A 23,746-nucleotide genomic window follows, 5' to 3' on the forward strand; every position below is an offset into this window, starting at 1 on the left:
TAACAGAATACATAGAACACAGAAAACACAGCAACTAATTTATTTTTTATTCCCCTGGTCTTCCAAGAGACCAGAACAACGTCTATAAAGCTTCCCTGTGGTTGACAGTTATAAAAACTTTATTTCAGTAACAGGTTAAAATAGATAAAATTCATCTGATGTTGTGTAATTGCAACAGAATGTACAAGGCTGTACTTAGATGTGAGCTGAACAGTTTCAGTAGGGTACATCTATTACCCAGCCGAAAACAAAAGAATCTCAGGTATTTTAAAAGCTACCCATTACAAATTAGATATAAATAAAGGCAGTAATACTACAGAGGGATTTTTTTTTCCCCCTCTGGTAATTCTACCAAAATACAAATACTAATGAAATACTTCCGTCAACTGCTAAAAGACACGCTTTTCTTGTCACATTTAAATTAAGGATAGGAAAGTGTTCTGTCACTCAAAATCATGCATCAAATCCTAGTAGTAGGCTTTCATAGGAAAGTACATTTTTAAAAAGAAAACCAAGTTACTCGAATAGTTACACTATGAACAATATATGAAATCCTGTTGATGTTCAGTAAAAAATGACAGTGCTGATAACAGCTTGCACATTGGAGGATTGCCAAAAAAAGTGAAGATCTTTTTAAAAAACAAAGTGTTGTAGGATTAGGAAAGTATTATCTAGGATTTAAAAATATTTGTACATTCCTGTAATGCATTTTCTTATGCCTTCCCTAATTGGTGCTGCTTGCTAAAAGGTCATTAAGATCTGGTGTTCTACTTGCTCAAATTCATGTCTCCTCATAATTAGAAACACTTCCACATTTTTACTACATGAATCACTCGGACCAATAGGCTGATAAATAGAGCTTTCAGTGTAACATGTTCTAATTGATAGAATTCATTTTATTTTTATCTTTGTACCTTAGACATCAAAAAGCAACACTGCACAAATAATAATAATGGTATTCAGAAGGGTCAGAGTGAACAAGATTAAAGTATAGAAGTGCTCAGCTTATGAAGCACGCTGCTTGCCAGACAGCCAAAAGAAGGATATGCAGAGAAAAACAAGTCAGTGACTCCCATGTACTTTACGTTTCCCTACACATATATTTAATCACCTGCTGAAGCTGCACTTAGCTCCCCAAACAGATGATAATAGTTCTACCAAGACCTATTTGCTGTACAGTAGCTCATTTTTTCAGACTGAAGTTTCCACAATTGCTATGTTTTCTTCTCAATTGATAGTTAGGTTACTTTAATTTTAGACGTTTTAAAAGTCCAATCTAAAAATCTTTACGTACATTCATACATATGTATAAAACACTAAAATCTTACAAACAGGGCCCTACAAACTGAGGTTCACTGCTTCTGCACTTAACTTGCCACCACTTAGACTATGAATCATTGCAATCATATTGGAGTGTTTGTTCAGTTCTTCCTTCTGTAGTTTTATAAGTGCCTCTTTTTCTTCCAAGCGTCCTTCCAACTGGGATTTTTGAACTTCCAGAGAAGATGCCTGAAGAAACACATAAAATGTTATTGTTTCCACCATTATCAACTCAAAAACACGCGCAATACAGTGAAAGCTTGAGTGGCCTGGTGCTGAATTTAAGCAAGTAATTAAAAAGCACTTTTAAAATTCCAAGCTTATTCCAGCAGTCTCTCTCAGCTGCACGTTTGGTGCACATGAATGATTACAGCTACTGCCACACTGCAAAATGGGAAAGCACCAACCCCCATGTCCTATTTAAGCAGCAGAAGTGTTCACAGTTAAGCTGTCTACATTTCATTTCAATACCCAGACCAGTAAATATTTACTGAGAACAAGGGAAATATTTGGTATATACTGGATAATACTACCTGGAGAGATTAGGCTTTTGCTTCCAGGAAATGGAAATACAACAAATATGTTTGTCAAACCGCCCACTTTGCGTTTGCTGCTCAGTTTGCATGCAAAAGGAATCTCTGCCCTGAGACTTTACATGGAGCCTTACCTGCAGACAAGGACATGTAGGTTGCACTGAAGTTTGGGGGATTTAGTTGTTGGGTGTTTAATTTTGTTTGCGTGCCTTTTTTTTTTTTTTTTTTTTAAAAAACATTACCCTGTTAACTAGGCATAGCAAAACTGGTTCCTGTTTTAAAAAAAGACTATTTCTTAGAGATAAAAATATTTTTTATTAGAATTTCAAAGATTAAAAAAAATCAGGTGCATTTTGCTGCATGGATATGTACTTTAATTCAGGATGTGAGAAAGAGGGGAAGGTAAGCTGATCCATATTTACATAAGTCAAAACTACTGAAGAGGAATGTGCTGTCCTCTCTTATTTAACATTATGCTACAGGTTTGGTGATGTTTTTACCCCTTCCAAACATTACATACTCACACATCATGCCTCACACAGCTTCACTAGAACTAGGTCCTGACTTAAAACTCAATAGGTATACAATTAAAATTGAGAGAGTTTGCTTGTCCACTACTAGACTAGTATCTTTAGCTACTCTACCACCAAAATACCCATTTACCAAATCATCAGTTAAATAGATATCTAAAGTTCCAGTCTCTAGAATGCAAGTGCAAATAAGTCCTTACCTTGATACTCAGTTCTTTCCTTGCTTGCTCTGTTTTACTTAATTCCTTTCTAAGAATATCGATAGTTTGTTCCATATCTGTTTTTTCTTTCTGTTGAGTTTTCAGTTTTTCTTCCAGAACTTTTATATTCTGTTGCAAAGCTTAAGAAAATGAACACATAAAAAGATTGGTTGCCAAACTCAGAAAATAGGTACTGCATTGCCCTGGGAAACAAGGTGTTTTTTTAATTAACTTTTTTTTTTTCTACTCAACATGGCTGCTAATTGAATTACTGAGTAGTGCCACCTACTGCTATATTTTAGTGGTTACTTCCAGTCATTTGCCCAAGAGTTAAGTTAAGCTAATTTGCAATTCCTACAAAAAATAGTTCTAAAGACATGCTGTAAGAAGATCCTGAAGGGACATGTTATGCTGTGCAGAGATTCATTGAATTCTGGGAAATCAACTTCATGTATCCTTTGGCAAAAATTAAAATCTGTATTTGTTTCATTCAACTATTAAATTACATATCCATGGCCAACTAAGACTTACAAATTGCTTAGCAAGATACAGCTGCTTATCTAGAGCCCATAAGAACAACATCTAGTTAATGTGGATAGTTTTCCAGCTTCAGTAACCTTTGGGTAAGTGACTTACTCGCTATTTTGCCATCTCTCTCCTGTAGCTGCTGCTGTAATTCTTTTCTGTGATCTTCACTTTCTACCAACTGTGCAGCAGTCCTGAAAGTGCAGAGAAATAAATTTTAATGATCAAAGAGAGATATGCCATCATTTCTCTGTCCTAAGAAGCTAGAATGATTTTCATATTATTTCCAGTTGTCATCAAGAGTTTCGCATCATAAAACCTATGAATGTGCAGGATGTGAGCACAGGCAGATGTTGTTTCCCTCCCCCCACTCTCCATGGAACAGTCACTGCCCTTCCCTGATCATGGTAGAAACTACTGAAAAGGTTCATACCTGGAGCTCAAACCCCAGAAACTGTTGCCTTTGATTACAGCCACAAAGAATCCAAAGCACTGACAGAACTGAAACTGTCATTCAACACGAGTCAAAATTCACTGCCATTAGTGATTAGGGATGCTGGGGGTTTAGCTCTTAGTAAGCTCCTGAACAGGCAATACCATTAGTAAAACTTGTGTCAGGCATTATTCAAGACACCTACAGACAAAAAAAACTACCCTTCTGGATATCATCTCAATTGTCACGCAGCACTCAAATCCGACCATTCCATAAGATATTGCCACAGTCCATATGTAGGTTTGCCTCAGACTTCCAGACTTGGTGTTAGATGTAGTTTCCACACCCATTTAATATATAGGTACTGTCATCTACCAGCAGCATAGCTGTAACCTGAGCATATTATGCTCCGTGAAGCTTCTTCGGTGATCAGCTAGCCTAATTTCTAAGGCATATTCTATTTGTCACTTGCCTTGCCTAGATGGCATTTGCTGTCAGTCTTGTTTACTTCTTCATCCACTTTTTATCTACCAGTTTCTAAGCTGCAGCCTCCAGCAAGAGGGAGGGAAGTGTATTTCCATGGTCTCCATTTTATTCGTGGCAGTTCAAGAATATCTCTATAAAAACTGCACCTCTGACCCTGCCTTTAACGAGGGTCAGCTTTCATCAGAACAGCCCCCCAATTACAATGATCTGCATGTTGAATCTAAGTGTCCAAATTTATTCAGCAGTAAACTAATGTATGAGTATGAAAATTTTCCATTTGAATCAGAACTCAAGGCAGTGATTTGGACTGCTCTGATTACTGACAAGGCAAGCGCCTGGAAGGATGAAGTGAACTTTGCAAGCAAAATCCAGAATACCATTTTATTTCTAAACTGAATATAAGGCCTGCCTATGAGTATGTTTTAAAGGTATCTTCTGAAAAGTAATGTATTAAATAAAATCTGTCAAAGAGGAGCCCTGTATTTCCCTTAGTTACACTGGTAAAAGGTATATCAGACCTCTACTTTAAGCAATCAAAAAATAAAAATTATAATTAATCCTCAAGAAGATATAAGTGATGCTAGTTTTACGGTTGAAGAATAATGTTTTATACCACAGAGAGAACACCAACCTTCAGTATTTCTAATCTCAAATGTGTTAGTTTAGTAGGGTTGCTTGATTTTTTGCTGATCTGACATTAAGAGAAAACTTGCATGAAAATCTTTGGGTGATAAAAGCATTTAAAAATTCAACAACTACCAAAACGACACCTCCTCGTTCCCCAAAATGCACCCAAGAACTGGGTCATCATCCTTCTCTTCCTACTATCACTGAAGTCTGTGGGTATTCCCTCACCACCTTCAACTAATAAAGGAGCAAAATAAACCACCGCAGTCTCTCACTACTACAGATTCTCATCTAACATAAACATATAAAACAACCCTGAAGCATTTCTGGCTTCCTCTAATTTTGCTTCTCAGATGTTACCTAAAGCACAATTGAAAAATTGAGATTAAAGTGCTACTTAGCTTTACAGTTCAATTTGCTTTAAAAAGACTAGACTGAGCTTACCTGTCATTCTGCTGCTGGAGTGATTCATTTAGTTTCTTCATTGCTTCCATTTGTTTATTTAGTGAATTGCATGTTGTCTGTAGGTCTTTATATTGTCTTTCAGTGTTTTCATACCTACACATGAAGTAGAATTGCTTTTGAAGAGTTTTAGTTTAATAGTTTGCAAAAAAAAAAACCAAAAAACTTGACATCATCTATGCAATCACCCCACTCAAGCTAGAAGGAAGGTGTTTTGGGAAAGGCTGTTCAGTTGATGATTTTTTGGGTGGTAGTTACCTGTGTGCTAGATTTTTTTTTTTTTTTTAATGAACATACTTAGAATCATATAATCATTTAGGATGGAAAAGTTGAGTTCTTTGAGTCAAACCATTAACCCAGCATTGCCAAGACCACCACTAAACCATGTCCCTAAATGTCACACCTACACATCTTTTAGATACCTCCAGGGATGGTGACTCAGCCACTTCCCTAGGCAGCCTGTTCCAATGCTTGACTTGAAAGAAGAAAATAAACAAACAAGGCAGCCAAGCTTCAGTGGATCCTTTAGATATCCTTAATTATTAATGATCAGGAAGCAACCTTCTTCCAGCAGATAATTTAGGAACTGTCAAAACATATAAACGCCTTTAGAAATTTGCGGTTTGAAATGTTACTCTCCAACAGTTTGGGTATGTCAGTCATCTTTTAAGGGAACCTGAGAGGCAGTTCACGACTTCCACTTGTCTCATGATCCTAAAAACTGTACGTACTGACAACAATGCAGTGTGCATTTAACACAGGCTTATGAAACAGATCTCATCCTCTAAGCAAACATTTTCCTATTCTCCTACCAAAAGCAAAATTCCGTCCCCTGATGTCAGTTACCCGATTGTTTTTAAGGAACAGTATATCTAAAGTTTGCAAATTGTTTAAAGAGCAAGTTTTTGCTTTGTAAACACATTGTGAGGATCAGGAAGCTTTTATTCCAGCTTTGGAGAATTTAAAGCCTCCAACTGAGGCTGATTTATTTCACGTGACTTAGTCAAATAGATATTCACAAAGTGTATGGCTGCATATAATTCAAGCAAAAATGGAGGCACTTCCACAATGACCATATTAGACACCTATTATAGAAATCTCATCATGGACAAAAGTTTTATACATTTTCCTCCCTCAATGACTCCTTTATTGGCAGCAAAAAACCTTCAAAATTGTCTAATGCAATGCCTGCTCCCATTATTACGCAAGAAATCTGCTCTCAGTTTTATCAGCTTCTTTGCCTTGCTGACACCTAGTGACAAGAGCAGCTCATGAGAGTTGAAAAGTTTATGCCTTTATTCTTCCAAAGCACATTCTAGTTTCTATCTTTATGTGCTTCTGTGTCTAATGTGTCCCTTTTTAGCTTAAGATCTTAAAGAAGTAACAGTTATAAATAATTCAGGACACACAAGGTGCCACCTTCCTCCCTACCTCACTTTTACCTAATTTCAGTCTAATTTGCTACTGCATTGATCAAAGATCCGAAGTTCTTATGCAGACATACTGTTATTGTTGCTTCTCCACAATATTTGCAGCATATAAAATCAGACACTGAGAGCATGGTATAACGCTAACAGAAACTAAGCACTGTTAATTCTGTTTCTTAAAGGACAATGCTCTCCTTTATACAAAATTCATGCTATTTCCTGAACTGGACCGTCAACATCTACGACTTTCGTTCTCGTTCCATTAAGAGCTGAATGTTAAACCATGTTAGATTTAACATAATAAAGTTCTTAATGACTTAAGTTCACCTCATTGACAAGCATATAGAAGAAAGAAAAACCAGTGAACTTTCCACTTAAAAACATGACTTAGCAGGTTATGTTGCTCTTCTAATGTGTTTAACCCAATAAAGGACGTTATCACTTTAAACCCAAAATCTTTGTTTAGCGATCTTACATGCCTTACCTCTGAAGAAGATCAACAGAGGATTTTTTCAGTATTTCATGTTCTTCAGCAACTGTCTGCAACTTCCTGTTGTGTTGAAAGAGCTGCTCAATATCAGTCTGTGCTCGTTCAGATTCTACCTGCTGAGCTTTCAGCAAATCATTAAGTTCCTCATTTTTTCTTTCTGCGTCCTTCAACATTGCAGCCAGAGTTCTTGCCTTTGAATGGAAAGACATGCCCCCCACAAATAAAAATCAAAGGAACAAACCACCACATACACCATTGCCAGGAATTCTTTTTTAGAAGTCCCTTTGTAATAGGCAAGTTTGAGGCCACAGGTCTAGCACTAAAATGCCATCACCTACATTAAGAGAACAAATTCTCTCACCTGATGTTAACTACAAATAAATTTGTTTACTAAATTCCTTTAGCTCCCCTTATAGACAATGTAAGGGAAGAAGGAAGAACAAAGTAAATGATGATACATTTTAACTACGAATTTAGTAATCTGCAGCCCAATATTTACTATAACCTTTAAACAATAGAAATCATTCTGAGTTTTCAATGCACAGCTCAAATACATACCCCAGAGAAGCAAGCTTTATTTCAAAGTTCATCTCTGACCAGTGATTAAAAGGCACAAACAAAAAACAGTTCTCCATACATCAGCACATTCTATAGAGAATTTTAGTACATGGTTTTATTCATTCTCAAGATTATTGATTATTGTTTGTTAACTATTAGTGTTAATTTAGTGGTAGTAAAGCAGGTCAGTTTTGTTGACTTCCTTAAGGGAAAAGACATTAAAGAAACTGTGCCAAAGAACAATTCAGAGGAAAACAGAACATTGATGATGAAAATTAAGACTGCCCTAACCTGCAAGCATGGCTTACAAATAAGCAGCATAGTTTCCACGTGCAATCACACTCAAAACTACCAAGGCAATTATTAGTCTCACCTCGAAGTCCCAGAAGGAAGCTCCTGCTACTTACCTCGGACTCAGCCTGGGCTCTCTGACATCGGTACTGAGCCATCAGCCTATCAGCCTGAGCCAGAGCTACTGTCTTGGCTTCCAAAAGGTCTTGCAGCCTGGTTTCTTTGGACTGGGTGTAGAAAGAGCATTTTTCATTAGCATCTTCTGGATGTACAAACCGCGAGGTACCCCCACGCGCCAGGTTGTACTCACTGCTAATGCCGACAGCTTCTGCTCATAGACGTCCATTATGTCAGAGACCCTCATGTCAGCCAACGGCTCCTTCATCTGTGGAAATGTTTTCCAGTTACTGCTACTGTAAATCTGCATGTACTTAAGACAGGTAATGCATGCTGAAAGGGCTCAATAGCTTTGTGAGCTCCACCTGTCCATTAGCTTTATGAATTCCTACTTTCACATCTGCGACTGTTCCAGTACATCCAGCTGACTCTTTGGGAAACTTTATGACTAATTGAACTAGTTAGGCTTAATAGGAGTCATCTGCAGTAGACTGTCAGTCCAGCACTATAAAAAGGTGAAATCATCACTCAAATTGTTCCCTTTGGTCTAATCTTTGCTGGAGAATTACCAGTCCCCTCATAGGATGCCTAAAGTAATCTGCCCTAACATTCACAGCGCAAATGCTTATGGCTAAAACTCCTTGTTCATGCTCCATGGCTTTCTTAACGTACAGATTAACAGAAAAGGCCTAGGAAAGTCATTCTGACAGGATATTATCCAGAACAGAACTTACTCTGTTAAACCATTGACTTACTAGACAAAATTCACCATATATGGCACAACAAGTCCTAAGTGTTTATTAAAATACATGCCTGAGTCAAGTTAGAATGCTACTTTGTGATTTTGGGGTATTTTATCTTAGGGAGTGCTACTGTAACACCACTTTTGAGCAGCTGTTCGTATCTGCTGATGTATGACCAAGTGCAAACTATGCCAGCTGTTCATACACTGAACACCTACTGAAAACTTATCATCTCTGCACCATTTTGAACCATTATGTAAGAACTTTTTTGCATATTGACAGGAGCCCCCATGTAGCTCCAGTTGTCAGATCATTTTTCTGTCCCTAAATACGAAACAAGTAGTTTATTTGCCTACTTGCAAACTTAAAATATCCAAAAGGACATAGAGGTGACTGCTATAAGGAAAGTTTCTCTAAGTTCCTTTCATTCTCTCTGTACAGGAATACAATGAAGAGTGTTTTCTCGATTATGTTTTGACACACATTTGAGCTTTACACAACATACAGAGCACACACAGAAATGAAGTACTGGATATTCAAAGTGAACATGTATATTGATTTTTAATGGAAAGTTCTACTAATTAGAAGGCCTAAGAAAAGCATCACCCAACAATTCATCAACAACTTTCTTCCCTAAAAAAGATGGAAGCAGCTTTACAATCTGTCACAATATTGGAAGCTGCTGCACTAGTGCTGTTTAGGCACCTGTGGCTGCTTTGATTTACATTAATATAATCACAGCAATGCACCCACAGACTGTCACGTGCAGTCCTGGAAAGGACGATCAATGGGACCATCCAATGGAAGAATAAAAAAATAAGTCAGTGAAGACTCATTTGACCTTTTTCATTATTATTCTGGCAGTTGACTGGAACTGGTAGCTCCCTGAGTTCAAGTTTTATCAGTTACAACAAAGAAATGAGAGTTGCAAAGCTAAGGCTGGAGGCAATCCCACTAATACAGATATCAAGCTGTTATCAAGAAACTTTCTATTCATTTTCCCAATCTGCATACTGTTCTTTCAAGCCAGAAGAAAAGAGAATCAACAATCCATCACTCAGTCTGAAGCAGCTACATAGCAGCTAACTTGCTTTGAACAGAAAATAGAAAGAGGAGATACATCCAGTATCTGACAGCACAGCCCGCAGAGCAGCACACGGTATGTGGTGCTCGTTTGAGTGTCTCACCCGCGATGCACTTTGCTGCAGAGGGAAGTAAAAACTTTTGAAATAATAACAGTGCCTTTCCAAGAAGGCCACAAAAACTGGACTGCAAATACTAGAGTCAGCTACAGCCAGCAAGAGGAAAATGTTGCTGGGTGTGTTTAGGCATACAAGAGGTAAACTGCACTTTTCTAGGGCAGCATAGCATCTCTTGATTACAGGCCATTTCTCAGGAGGGGGAGGAGGTTCCTTGTTTGTGTCCCAGTAAGTTCAGGCACCTGGGCTATATCTGACTCCTGCCTTCACATCTGACTGCTAAGAAGAGCGTAGAAGCCTCACTAGAGAAAGGGACCTCAGTAAAAGGAGCACATTCTGAGTAGACAGCAATCTAAACCAAACTCAACTGATACACACGTGGCAGACTAACACTTGGATTTTAATTTCCATCCCTCCCAGTAAAAAGAGTGTCAAATATTCAACAAGGGTAGATAAATTCTACCAACCTCTAGTCCAGAGTGAAGCTTTTGTATTAATTCCTGAATATTTGAAGCTGTGGATTCATCACTTGAAGGACGGGATGAGGAACACCTCACTGAAGTAATGGTGGTCACAGGTGCCTGCGTTTGGATTCTTTTTGCTGCATGTTCTGTTTCTTGTTGTCTGTAGGCATTATTTGCTGCAATGCTTTCACCAAGCCTGTATAAATGTAAAGGCTATTAATGACGCAATCTGCACTGCAAGGACTGAAGAGGAGAACAATTTCACAACACAATTGACTTCCCTTTCACGGAAAACTGATTGGAGTCACATTGACATTACCACAGAACATTAAGATGTGTATCAGACATGTGCCCAAACTGTCCAAAGATACAGAGTGTAGGAAAAAAAAAAAAAAGAGTATTATGGTTAACCTTTAGAGACAAATGCAGAATCTCATCAGAAAGGGCACAGTGCTCAGCTTTTTTTGAGCAGATCAGATCATGCCTCTTATGAGCCTGTGAAACAGGTTATTTCACCTGTTATTATTCAAATTAACTAGGCAACTGTTTGTCTCAATGAAGACTGAGAAGGTATTTAGTAAGAATTTTTACTGGGCATAAAAATAAGAAGATTGAATCACAAAAAAGCAGAATGCTGCCAAAAAACCTTAGTTTTCCCTTGCCTGCGATTTTATTTTACAATGCTATATTGCACACAGCACATTTAATTTTCTAAGTTTTAACCCAAATTTAAGTATGCAGATAAAAGTGCAATCTGTTAAAATTTGTATAGGGAAGAGAACTCAAGAGCTTAGATAAAAGTAATTATAGTACCTATACTCCAGTGTCGGTAAAGCAATTTGTGGTTGGTATTTTCAAGGCAGCTAGTAATGACATGTTTCAAATAAGAAAGAATGATAAATCAAAAGAGCTGATTTTAGAGGCAACAGTTAAAACTTTTTTCCTCTTGATAAACTCCTTAATTACTAAGCTATCCCAACCACTTCACTGAAGTGCTGTCTCAATTGCTTCCTAAGTGAACCCAAAGCCTATTTTTAACTTGCATTTATAGACATGTTGTTTGGCTATTCCATTGTATAACTCTAGACATATTTGATTGTACAGATCTTTCATTCTTCCAGCCAGACCATTTGTTGCTGGCCATTATGAACATGTTTCCTATATCCACCACATCATTTAATTATAGAATAATTAAGGTTGAAAGGGGCCCATCTACAGACCACCTAGTTCAACTCTCCTGTTCTAAGCAGGTTGCACAGGACTGTAGTATTCATAAAAACAGCACTGCTGTTTTCAACATGAACACAATTTTAGACTCTTACTAGTGTCTTCTTATCACTGGCCTATTTCTGGATTATGATGGAAATAATAGGATCTCCTGGGGTGTGGGGAGATTTTTGTTTGTTTTCTGAACTTCCTGTACATACCACTATCTTCACAAACTTTCTCAAAACCAACCAAAAAAAACACAGCAAGGCAAATTGCCATGAGTTGGTTGGGTCATCTTTCTTTACTTTTCCCCCCATGTAAGTTGTAATTCAATCACCGTTCCAAGATAAGCTGGTTGGTTATGTTACAAATCTTTCACTCAAGAAAAGCAGCTCAAATGCCAAAGAGGCATCTGATCTGGAAGTTCTTCCAAACAATTTCCGTTTTTTGTTTTTAAAAAACTCTACAAACAAAAAAGGAAGAAGTTTCAGATTAGTTTCCTGGGTTGCAAAGACTTGTGATACAATTTAAAACCTTTTTATTTTTTTAATTTTTTTACATCTACAGAAATAAGGACCATCAAACAGAGTTTGTCAATATTTTTTCCTTATTTAGGCCACCTTAAATACTTAAATACCCAAACCATACCCCTACTATCTGCCTGTGTCTTATCCTAATTTGCTCTGTCTTGGAAGCTACTCCTATGGAGTGAAGCTACTCTATGGAGTGAAGAATGACATGTCTGACAAAGTTCAGCAGAGAGAGAAGTCTGACAGTCAGAATATTAGATGTACACTAAGTTCCAAGCACAGACTTAAGGCAAATGAATGCTGGGAGACAGGAATCAGTTACTCCTATGCTCCCTAGGATCTGATGTAAAATGAATGCCAGCAGCATTTGGACTCCTCCCCTGGCTTCCAAGATCACTACTGTCTCATAACTGCATGAAAGGAAAAGATGTTTTTTCCAAAGTTTCTGTCTCCGATGAGCTGAAAATAGCACTCCAAAAAACATGAATATCACTAGAAAAGCTCACAAAAATGTGTAATCTAACCAGACTCTCCAGAAACAGACTTACACTACAGCAGGAAAATCTGGTAAGGGTGCAGCCTCAAACAGTATTCCAAGCCCCACTTGGACTTGCTCTCCATGGTTTGATGTTAAAGCAAATGTCAAAGGCGTAATCAAGCGCTGATCCTAAAAAAGACAGTTTGGTCAAAACAAAATATAGCAGTCAATAATAACAAAACCTCCCCCACCAAACACAAAATACCAAAACATCACAATATCAAGGCCTATGAGCACAGAAATGTTTTATTCAAAACTTGAGCTACCTCCTTAAAGTCTGCTCTTTTAAGTTTCTGAACCTGAAATCAATGGAAGACAACTGATTTATACAAACAGTTTATACTTCTGCGTACTTAAAAACAAGTTTTCCCATTAAAGCCAACAAAACAGGTAAAGAGACTACTTAATTCCCTCGAGTTTTCAACATAAAGTGTCACAAGCTAAAGTGACTGTGAAACTCATTACTACCCATTAAATTTCACAATTCCCATTCCTGAAAGAAAAATCTCCAAACCAGTAAGAATTGTTTGATTGTCTGGATTGCTTTTCCATCATTATTAAGGCATCATCTGATCAATAGGTGCCAGAAACTGTTTTGACCGTGCAAAGTCCAAAAGTAATGCACATATTTAATAGTAACCAACCCCACTAATAATTATATTGTTGTGATAGTTTTTTTCTACTTTGCTACCTTTAAACTGCAGTCCTAATGCAGTCTTAAAAAGATAATTCTTACCAGACAGCTAAAGTATGATTTCACAGGCGTTACTGAATTAAATGATTGAAGGAGAAGCAAACTGCTCTTATTTTAGAAGAATTAAGAGTGAAACAACCTTTAAGAATTGTGCACTGGGGATTACATTTTCCTAGAAGTTTCACTAGTTTGGAGATAAGCATGCAAAACATTCAGAACTAAACCTACTGTAGTGCAGTGACACTTTACTTCAAAGATACATTTCATGAGACATTTTAAAATCATACCTGCAAAATTTTGTAGAAGCTGACCTCCATACCAGGTACATCCTGCTTCAATCTGCTCATGAGATCAAGCGTTTTCAAAATAATATCAGCAGCAAGTTTGCTTTTGAGACATCCAAGCAGAAAAGCATGAGTGGAAAAAAAGAAAGAGTGAGATTTGTCAAATCAGCACTGATAAATAAGTTCAGTCAATTTTAAAAAAAATTCTATAAATACCTTCACAAGGAAATTAAATATGTCTATCAAGGCAACAATGCCAAAACCAAGAGACCACACTGAGTTCCTTGGACATGTTCCTCATCTTCTCCAGCAGGCCAAGGATGGCAAGAGTGAAGACCAAAAAAAATTCACTCGCAAGTTGAAAGTGAAGAGGGTTTAATTGTAGGTCCAATTATATTTCACTGGGCTTTGGCTGTGTAATTCTTAGTTATATCAACATTCAGGTTCATGACTCCGAGCTGAAGAAACATGTATTTAATTTTCAGTGCAATAATTCCCTCCGACAGCAATGTGTGATATTTTTAAACTCTGATTGCATAAAATCAAAATGAGAAATTAGGTGCCATAAGCCAGTTCTAGTAAGCCTCTACTTGGATAAACTTGAACTACTGCATGAGGTTTAAGGTCACTGTTCCACATAAGTGGATCTCCAGCTTATGCCAACTGTGTGTTTAAACTAAGTTTTAACAACTGAATTGAGCAGCAACATTACCTTCTATTCCCACAAAAATGCTAAGTTTGATTTAATATCTGTATTGATTTATATGCATTTAAGTGGTACTTTCAACTATCATATACTTTCCACTGGTATCATAACTCTCATACAAGTCATGCTCAATTAGGTTTTAGGTAAACCTGCGTGCTCACCACATTTTAGAGTCCACCACTTTTGTCCCAAAGCCAGTATCAATCCCACTGTAAGTAAACTGGTGTTCTATCAGACACGTGCATTGGCTGGCAGTCAGCACCTTCGAGACGTGCATTTTCAGTATGTCATCTCTACAGAGCAGTAGGCAGAGTTAAGAATAAATTCAGTATACCTATGCTTAGGTATTGGCACCAAAAGGTAACATTTTCTAATAATAAAGGACACAAAAGCTATTGCATCAAAGCACAAGAGCCTCCAAAAATTCTTTTAAAACCCAACTACATAAGCCACTTAAATCATACTTAACTCACAACCCAAGTAAGCTTCACTTTTCAATTAACTCACACACTAGGAAACAGACGAAGGGAAACCACAATAAAATGGGTGGCATAAAGAAACATAGTGAACAAGAGGCAGTGACCAGGCAGTCCCTAGAAGGGAGTTAGCAAAGAGACTTCTTCACAGAACTCAGCTTAGATGCAGGACTGCAGTCATGTCCTCCTTACTAAATTTACTGTGAACACTAAGGACTCAATGAGGAGTGTAAAACTATCATTCCACATTATTTTTCCTTGTTTCATTGATCTAAATTTATGTCATATTTGGCTGGGAGCTGCACTTGACTTAGCCAGGAAACAGCACTATAGTGTTCAAGATGGCCACCCAAACTACCCTTGCAATTTCAGCAGAAAAAAACTCATCTTTGTTTCTAATCTGCAAAGTGCTTCTGCACTACTGAATAGCCACAACATTTTATCCTGCACCACTGTATTGCAAAATAATTTCACAGCAATTAGAAAGTTACTTAAGATTACCAAGACAACAGTCCTAAGTAAAATTAGGGCAGTTATTGTCATTAGAAGCTATTAAAGTAACCCAAGATGGACATATCTTGTAACATCTTAGAGCAGATCGTGGTGGAGGAATAATAAATTAGCTGCCAATGGAAACATAAAAAGGATATTTGTCAGGACATTAATAGCCTTGACCATTCTTTCGCACTTTTTCTTCACTAATAGCTCATCTACAATCTGTTCTGGCATCTGAAGATGATCAAGAAGAACAGGTAGCAAAAGATCCACAAAGTGTTTGGCTGAGGTGCTGTTCCCACTGTCAATAACATCCTGTAATAAAGACATTTTATTTTGTGTCAATATCTAAAAGCACAGCACAAGGAAGCCAAGCTTACCCTTCTACATCCTAGAAAGCAATTCTGATAGTTTTCTATCTACCTCATGACTTCACGAACTGCCATATTTCCACTTACAACACTGACATACTTCTAAAATACAGCATGTTTTTAAAAGAACAGTTGCTTTACAAAGTATGTTTATTTCAACACAACTTCTTTACAAAGTAGGTATTGTTTTACGTGCTATTTTTCAAGTAAAATTCCAATAGTTGTTTAAATATAATTTAAAAATAGAGCTCCACAAAGCTCTTTAAACTCAATTATCAGTCTTGGTACCTCAAAAATCTCTCTGAATAGTTGCAATGCTAGAACTGAACAGTCTTCAGAGCCTTCCAATGGCTGGTTTGACAAGTGCACCAATGCAATAGATGGTTCAAAAGTCTTTGAGTGAGTCACAAATCTGGTGCTTCCAGTGACTGGGAAACCAGATGGTTCCAGTATTGCCTGCCGCAGGGTATGACGCAGTTCTGCCACGGAACAAAAGGCAAGTAGCAGCTCCAGGATCTGTGTGAAGTGAATAAGAGTTCAAATGCTGTTAAGTCAAGAACTTACACAGAAATTGCGACTCCCATAGCACAAATCTAAAGAGATATGTACGTTCTCCGCAACTCCTTTTAGCATTTCGAAGTTTTCTGAAGAATAGTTTTCCTTCCTTAAAGCCAAGTCAGCAGCAGAAACACAGTTCATTATATTGGGGAAGGTTTGTACAATATTCAGTGTATTGCTTTCCCTTCATTTTTAAAGAGTATGACTGCTGGCTAGTGATTTGGTAAGCAGGACAAACGCATCTACACTCAGAACGAAGAAAGCTGTGGAAGTGAAAACATTCTAAAACATGAAGAGATGCACCTATGTCTGAGCATGCACAAAGAGAAAAGCACCCTGGAAAGCTCCTTCTCTAAATAAACCCAATAAACAACAACAACAATCACACTGAGAGAAATATTAGCATTTATTATTAACTAGGATGTGTAACACATTCATAAATAAAAGCTTAAGATGTGTTTCACAGATGTGTTCAGCCCCAAAATTTTCATATTTTAGCCTTAGGAACAGGTAGCCAATGGTTCATTTATGTAAGGTGGTAGTGAGACAAACCTGAATGTAACAGTTTACTGCTTAAACAGACGTGGCATCAATTTGTTCAACTAAGGTGAAAACATTTACTCTTAAATCTTTGAAATTAGCATCAGGGCTCCCTGATCATCAGTTGAAGTCTGAGTGGTATTAATTCAAGTTTTAGACAGTGAAGTGGGTACACATTGTATTTCTGGTAGATACCAAAATTTCTTATTAGCTGAAGCACAAAAGGTGTTTTTGTTGGCTTTTTACTTTTATGTCTGTTGCCTGAAAGCAGACACACATAATCTGGCAAAAAAACAGCCATTACAAATTCAACCTGACAGCCCTTTGAATAACTAGAAAGTATAAACTTGGTGAATACTCCAGGTCATTTAAGAGTCCTGAAGTAAGTGTATTTCATTATCAACCCTTGTATACAAGGAACCTACTTGTGGCAACAGAAGAAGAACTAGATTAGGAGTAGTACCCTCTTAGCTTTTAACTGGAAAAGCATAAATACCTTAGATGATGAGTCAGGATCCCTTCCATGAAGAAGATCTAATACTTGACCAAGGCAAGAAGTGAAGTGCTCATATCTACAGCATGTATAGAGGAGAAAAAATATAAAAATAAAACTGAAATTTCACCACAGACATTTATACTGAGTGCTGAATGCGGGTGCCCCGTTCTCCTTCTTACTCCCAGACACTTCAAGCACAGTTACAGTTTTGATAATGTAACTTCTATTTTAAATAGAATAGGCTTTAAAAATGTTCTAAGAATGAAAGCAAATTCCTTAAAATAAGCCAAGACATTTCATCTATTTTTACAGTTTGATTTAGATTGAAAATCAGCAACCAAATTCTGTTAGCTGAATTTGCAAAAGCACTAGTCAACCTCTCCACAGAACTGCTCTATAACACCCCTACCCTCATAAAATTATTACTTCTTACAACTTCTACCACACTATTCCACTTCAGGATGATATAGCACTGTAAAAGGCAAGATCAAGTCGTCTGATTACCAATACTGTCCAGACAAAGAATTACAGAATACACTACTCAATATTTCTTAAGTGACAATGAAAAAAAGCAGATTTCAATTCAGACTTCTGTGTGAAACTAGTAACCCAACAATCCTCTAGGTTCAGATACAGCAGTTATAATCAACTATTCAAAAAGCACCTAGGGATTCTTTTTCCCCACAATGTTTGGTTCAGAATTCAAATAGCATACAGCAAAGAAACTGAACCAGAGCTCAGGAAAAATACCTCATACTTTTAGGAAATGAAGCCATACCTGGTAAGATAATCTGCAACTTTGGGGTTCTTCATAAGATCCATGAGTAGATCAACAGAATATTTTCTCGTTAGAGTACCATCTCCATTTACAACAATATTGAATATTAACTGAAATGTCTGATGGATATTTCGAGCATGAAAGAGCTGAAAGGAAGAAGAAAGTTATGTACAGGCACATACTTAGAAGGGTCTCTCGTTTATTAAAACTAGCTGGAATTAGAATTTTATTTGGTCAGTGTGATAATTAGTTTTACCTACAACATAAGAATAGAATAGACTTCAAAGTATCACTTACTTTTTCTCCTACTTCTTCATTTAGGGTAAGGCTTGATAATACCGAAAGTGCAAACACAACCATAGTCAAACTGCTGTGGGCCAGGAAGCTTATTAAGGTACGATAGAAACTCTTCACATTATTCTAAAGCAAAAAGGAGAAACAGAGGTATTATAAAACCTGCAAATTTACAGATTTTATGAATTTATAAGTAAGACATACAAATCATGAATAACACAAAAAAATAAGTAACTCTTGCTCTCAAACCAAAGAACCATGACAGAAAAACAAAACTCTTACCAAAGATTTTATCTGACTTTGAATAGACAAGTTGTGACGACAGAGATTTGCCAGAAGTCCTAAACATGGTATTGTTAACTCATCTTCAGTGGATTGACTTAAAAGAAAAGTTCAAAAGATGTTTTTATTAAAGCATCTAGAATTTAATTACAAGAAATTGTAGGGTGGGGGACTGGCTGATTGAAGGACTTTTAATTTTGTGTTTTTTTGGGGGGAGCTTGTTTTTCAATTAGACACCATTCCACCAAGCAAAGCAAAATTCAGATTGTAATCCACGCAGTGAGGGCAGCTTTTAACTGGGTACATCTGAAAAAAGCCCCAAAGTATCAGAGATCAATGCTATCAAAGGTCGTTTATTGCATATACTTCTAATATTCATTAGACTTCTTACAAGGACACTTGAATAAAGTTTTTATTAAGCTAATAAGTCTGCTCCTAGTGACAAGCACGAATTTTTCCCCCAGCTCTTCTCTTTGTTACCTTCCTGCTCCCAGAGGTGTGGGGGTGGGCTAAGAGGCCAGTTAATATTGCGTCACCCAAAGTCCCACAATCACTGCATTAAACAATCTGAAACAACACGGTTTTCAAAGAAAAGTCTGTTAACTTCAGAGAAATTAATACCACAGCTCACTCTGGAGACCAGGTTAGTAAAATATGCTGTATGCCTTCAGAAAGTTTGCTATTTCCCATAAGAAAAGACAACCGAGTACACACTTACACGTGATGCATTAGAAATGAAATCAATTCATTGATGTTGGTGCCAGCACAGAAGACTGGAACGTTGTAGGTTAGCCTCTGCAGCAACTGAATCCCCTGAGGAAATATACAGCTATTCACATGTCTTTCCTATAGCATCTCACTGAGGAATGTTACAAGTTACAGAAGCTAAAACTGAAAGGATAAATAACAAGACATCCCAATTGAATTAGTTTTCAGACTCTAATGCTAACATAACAATTATCCAAGCTGCTGCAAGCACACTGAGTAATGTCCTACTATACTGATGTACTTATTAAAAGGCCAAGGAGATTAATCAGGTGTTACTTTGACAGAGGAGTTACCTTACCTTTTTAGACCATTCAATTCTCCCCTTTGCCTCACCAGCAAGTTCTCCACTGTCAGTGACAACAGGGTTTTGTCCTACTGAAAGGTCTAGAAGTCTCATCAAAATCCAAGAAGTACTTTGCAACCTCTTGCAGAAAGGATGCTCACAGGAAAAGAGATTTGCTCTAAAGACTGAGTACAGATCTAATGGTAGCAAAGTTCTTCATCTTTTGGCACATAACTGAGTAAGTGGAAGTTAACACACTCAGATATGACAAGAATCACAGCACAGGTTAGCAGCTAAAATCAAAATCTAAGTGTTTCAAGGTCTTATTGGATCTATTTGGCGACTACAATATCTCTCCTACTGATGGGCCAGTCACTTGGATCCCCAAGTTGTGGAACTCCTATTGCTTTGAGATATATAAAAACCATGAGAAAAGTGTTCTTTACTGGATGCCTGACTCACTTTCCACAGAACAGGCCCAACAGCACTATTAGCAAACTCATTTTCTGCTCTTCCACTCTATAAAGAGAGACGTGACCACAGGCAACCAGCAAGTACTTGCTAAAAGCTCAGAACGACAAAGGAGAAAATCTGTGCATATTTAAAACACAAACAAACAAACTTTGAGGAAAGGTTAAAATTAGTAAGGTCAAACTGGGAGATGCCAGGTGTTCACTGTAAGCTTCTGTAAGTACAGCCCCCTGGCATCCACTGGCAGATGGCACTGACCAGGAAGGAGGGAGGCCAGATATGCCCTGCAAAACTTCCATGAAAACAGGCAGCCACAGCTTTCCTTTCACTCCTTCGCAGTCACCTGTCAAACTATTAGATAAAAACAATCTCCAGGCTTTTGTTATGAATATTAGGAGAAATAACGGAATACCACACCTAAGACTTTTCCTGAACACATTATTTCAGATAGGGCTTTTGAAGGGTTATTACATGCATACAGTATAATGCATATTACGCAACAGTAGTCAAATATTATTAAGCATTAGTTCCCATTACCTGTAGTAAGAGTGGGTCGCTAAGGTTCGTAGAACTTCGATGAACCACTCCTGCCAGCACGCTGGTCAGATTGTAGGTGTCCTGCAGAGCTTCTCTAGTCTCATTGTCTGAAGCTAGAATTTAAGAATTATTAGCAAAATCCCCTATCTATTAGCAAAAGGAACTGCTGTAGTAGCTACCAATCTGAGCAGAAGCCTAAGTCAAGTAGACTAAAACCGTTAACTTGATAGGGTTTCTAGAAATAGTTAAATAAAAAAAAAAGGCCAGTTCTACTTAGGAACTGGAAAAGGTGTAGCAAACAAGGATGACAGGTAAAACAGATCAGTTGGAAGAGGAATAATTCTTAAAATTTTCCAGACCCAACCTAGCAAATATAATTTTACAGTAACTGTTCTGAAAACATAAAAGAAAGCTCAGGGAGGCTAAAACTCCATGAATCAGAGATGATAAACAAAAGTGATCACCCCAAAGGACTCAAGTCTTAAATAATGACTCTTTACGGAGAAGGTAATCAGGCATTGGAACAGCCTACCCAGAGAGGTGGTGGTTTTTAAGCAGAGATTGGATGTGGCCCTTAGTGCCATGATATAGTAATTGGAGTTGGATGAGGGGTTGGACTTGATGATCTTGGAGGTCTTTTCCAACCCAATCTATTCTATGATTCTATGATATGATGAGAAACTAAGCAGTGAAGGGATAATTTTCCCCCATATATGTACATTGTGCTCTGAGCACAGATCTCCCAGGACAATGAAGTCCCACTTCTGTGAAATGGAGGAAAAAAAAAACAAACAAAAGAGGCATCTCAAGAGACAAGTAAGAGGCAGTAGAATCTACTCTGCAATCGGGAAACTTGATGCACACGGGTCCAAGGTATAGGAGAGTCCTAACTGCCACTCTGCCAACACTCTGGTGGAAGAAGTAAACAGAGGTGATGACAGTTGTTGATGTAACATGGCTTCTCCCTGTCCTTGCACCCAGGCAGGTCTCTCACTTCTTTAAAAAGTTAATCTGTTCAAGCTCCAAAAATAAAGGACAAGAGAATAATTCCTCACCCTACCCAGTGAGGAAACAAATGCTGACAAGCACAATCACTGTAATTTCACAGTGATGACTTGAAATCTGCTTCTGATGGAGATTTAACATCTTAACAGGTGGCTCAGCAAAGCACTCCACCACAAAGAAAAATACTTCATCTTTCACACCCAAAGCTTCTTCCAAGAAATTCATCACACACACCACAGAATCAGTCCCTGTCTTATCTTCCCTTGCCCAGACAAAAGATAAAAAGTTCAGATGGAAATCTTACCTAGTTGAGATAGTAAAGTAACCACAGACAAGGTGAGAGATGGGTTTACATTAGTGTCCTCGAGGAGCTCCACAAGGCAACTGAGACACTCACTTGGTAAAATCTGGTTTGAAGCAAATAATCGTGTAAGCTTCAGCCCAGAGATAACCTGGAGATGAAAGGGGAAAAACGAGCTTACTCAACTGCAACAAAGTAATTCACACAGAAGTCAAAGCACAGAGTTGTATTAAACAGACTATGTCCTATATGACAAACTAAGACTACAAGTGCCACTCTACAGAGGCATTTGTATTCACATCTGCTAAGAAAAAAAAATGTTTTGAAAAAAAATCTGGTTTTCATTCCTGTGGATGTGTTCCCTTTGCTCTTGGAAAGTACCGGATTTATTTATTTTGAAAGTACAACCGAACAGATTGCTCAACACAAGCATTTAGCAATCAGCCTTCAGCTGAGCCCAACAGCCTTCCTTCCCAAGGATGTGGACAGGATCCCAAAGGTGCCATTCCACAGGAAGAGAAGCAGCAGCAGTCAGTGCTGTTTTGGGAGCACTCTGTGACTGAGATGAAAAAAGTGAAACCTGGGTTCAGGAAACCCTGTACAAGAAGATGCCAAAAATTATATATCTGCACATCAACACAGGCAGACACAATCTGTATTTTACATAACAGAGACACATCATGTTGAGTTTGCACATTCCCTGTGTATCTCTTTAGGAGGGGCAAAAACAAGAAAGCAAAGAGAGATGCTAAGTCTCATATAAATGTTTAGTGATTAAAAAAAAATCAATCTGTATTTGAAAAAGGTGCCTTGCAGATGAAGTAATTCAGCCAGTGGCCAACACAGGGTCGTACACAAGGCTGTACCCGGAGGCCAGGGAAATGCACTGGCCTACCCTCTGAGCAAAAAACACACTGGAATACGTGTTGCATGGAACTGGCAAACTCCAGATACAAGACCAATTAATCGTTCAAACTCTGTTTTTTAAAACGTGAAAATAAATGATCTTTGCGGGTCAGAATTCTGAGGATATGAAAAAAAACCAAAAGTCCCTCGCAACACACGCTGTATGCTTTCCCCGAGTGTTTATAAGCATACTGTACACATCTGTAAACACACTGCAAACGCATAAACACACCATAAAGCATTATAACAAAGGACACCACAGCCGCCCCCACGCCCCGCTCCCGCCGCGCCTCGGGACTCCCACCTCCAGGCTGCGCTGCAGGAGCGCGGCGTTGTGCGGTGTCTTGGCGGCGCGGTACTGCGCGGCTGCGAGGAGCAGGGCCTTCATGCAGCCCGGGGCGTCCATGGCGGGGCAGCCCCTCACTCGCTCCGCGCTCCGCCCTCATTCGCATTTCCCGCCGCCGGCGCCATCTTGACGCAGCGACCACTGAGCGGGACCGGCCGCCGGCGCCGCAGGGCACGACGGGAGACGCCGCTGCAGCCATCTTGCTTAAGGGAGACAGAGGTGGGAGGGGCGGGAGGTAATGCGAGTTGGGGGAGGAGCAGGGGAAATCCAGGGAATGTAGCCACTTGGATTGATGACGCAGGCTTCAGGGCTCTCGTGCGACTGGGGCGCTGCAGTGAGACACTCTTCCTAAACGGAGCTGTATGCTGTTGAGATGAGCTGTCTTGCAGCCCCCCGCGCTCTGGAGGGCAGCCTGGGCATTGCAGCTGCCGCCGGTTCCCACCTGTGCCCATAGCCGTGTTTCTCTTTGCTGT

General features: G+C 38.4%; 1 protein-coding gene across 2 annotated transcripts; it reads right to left on the reverse strand.

The window, feature by feature from the left end:
* Positions 1-878: 878 nt before the first annotated feature.
* On the reverse strand, positions 879-23,438 carry CIP2A (cell proliferation regulating inhibitor of protein phosphatase 2A). 2 transcript variants are annotated; one of them, XM_027883248.1, is made up of 21 exons: positions 23,232-23,436; positions 22,025-22,172; positions 20,716-20,828; positions 19,375-19,469; positions 18,657-18,753; positions 18,378-18,500; positions 18,081-18,226; positions 17,303-17,378; positions 15,997-16,224; positions 15,493-15,652; positions 14,528-14,669; positions 13,664-13,763; positions 12,693-12,811; positions 10,409-10,601; positions 8,193-8,267; positions 7,999-8,109; positions 7,028-7,224; positions 5,099-5,212; positions 3,220-3,302; positions 2,584-2,723; positions 879-1,509 (listed from the first exon to the last, which is right to left on the reverse strand). In XM_027883248.1, exons 1-21 carry the CDS (start codon positions 23,331-23,333, stop codon positions 1,339-1,341), a joined length of 2,733 nt encoding a protein of 910 aa, XP_027739049.1. In that variant the 5' UTR covers positions 23,334-23,436; the 3' UTR covers positions 879-1,338. The 2 variants fall into 2 exon arrangements, with proteins under 2 accessions (XP_027739049.1, XP_027739050.1); XM_027883249.1 differs by lacking the exons at positions 879-1,509; positions 2,584-2,723; positions 3,220-3,302; positions 5,099-5,212 and having other exon boundaries at positions 7,023-7,224; positions 14,528-14,671; positions 15,495-15,652; positions 23,232-23,438.
* Between the last annotated feature and the right edge of the window lie 308 nt (positions 23,439-23,746).

The sequence above is a fragment of the Empidonax traillii genome, unplaced genomic scaffold (genome assembly GCF_003031625.1).
Source record: "Empidonax traillii isolate 1590-97213 ecotype Southwest subspecies unplaced genomic scaffold, ASM303162v1 scaffold121:size1714817, whole genome shotgun sequence".
Taxonomy (NCBI): domain Eukaryota; kingdom Metazoa; phylum Chordata; class Aves; order Passeriformes; family Tyrannidae; genus Empidonax; species Empidonax traillii.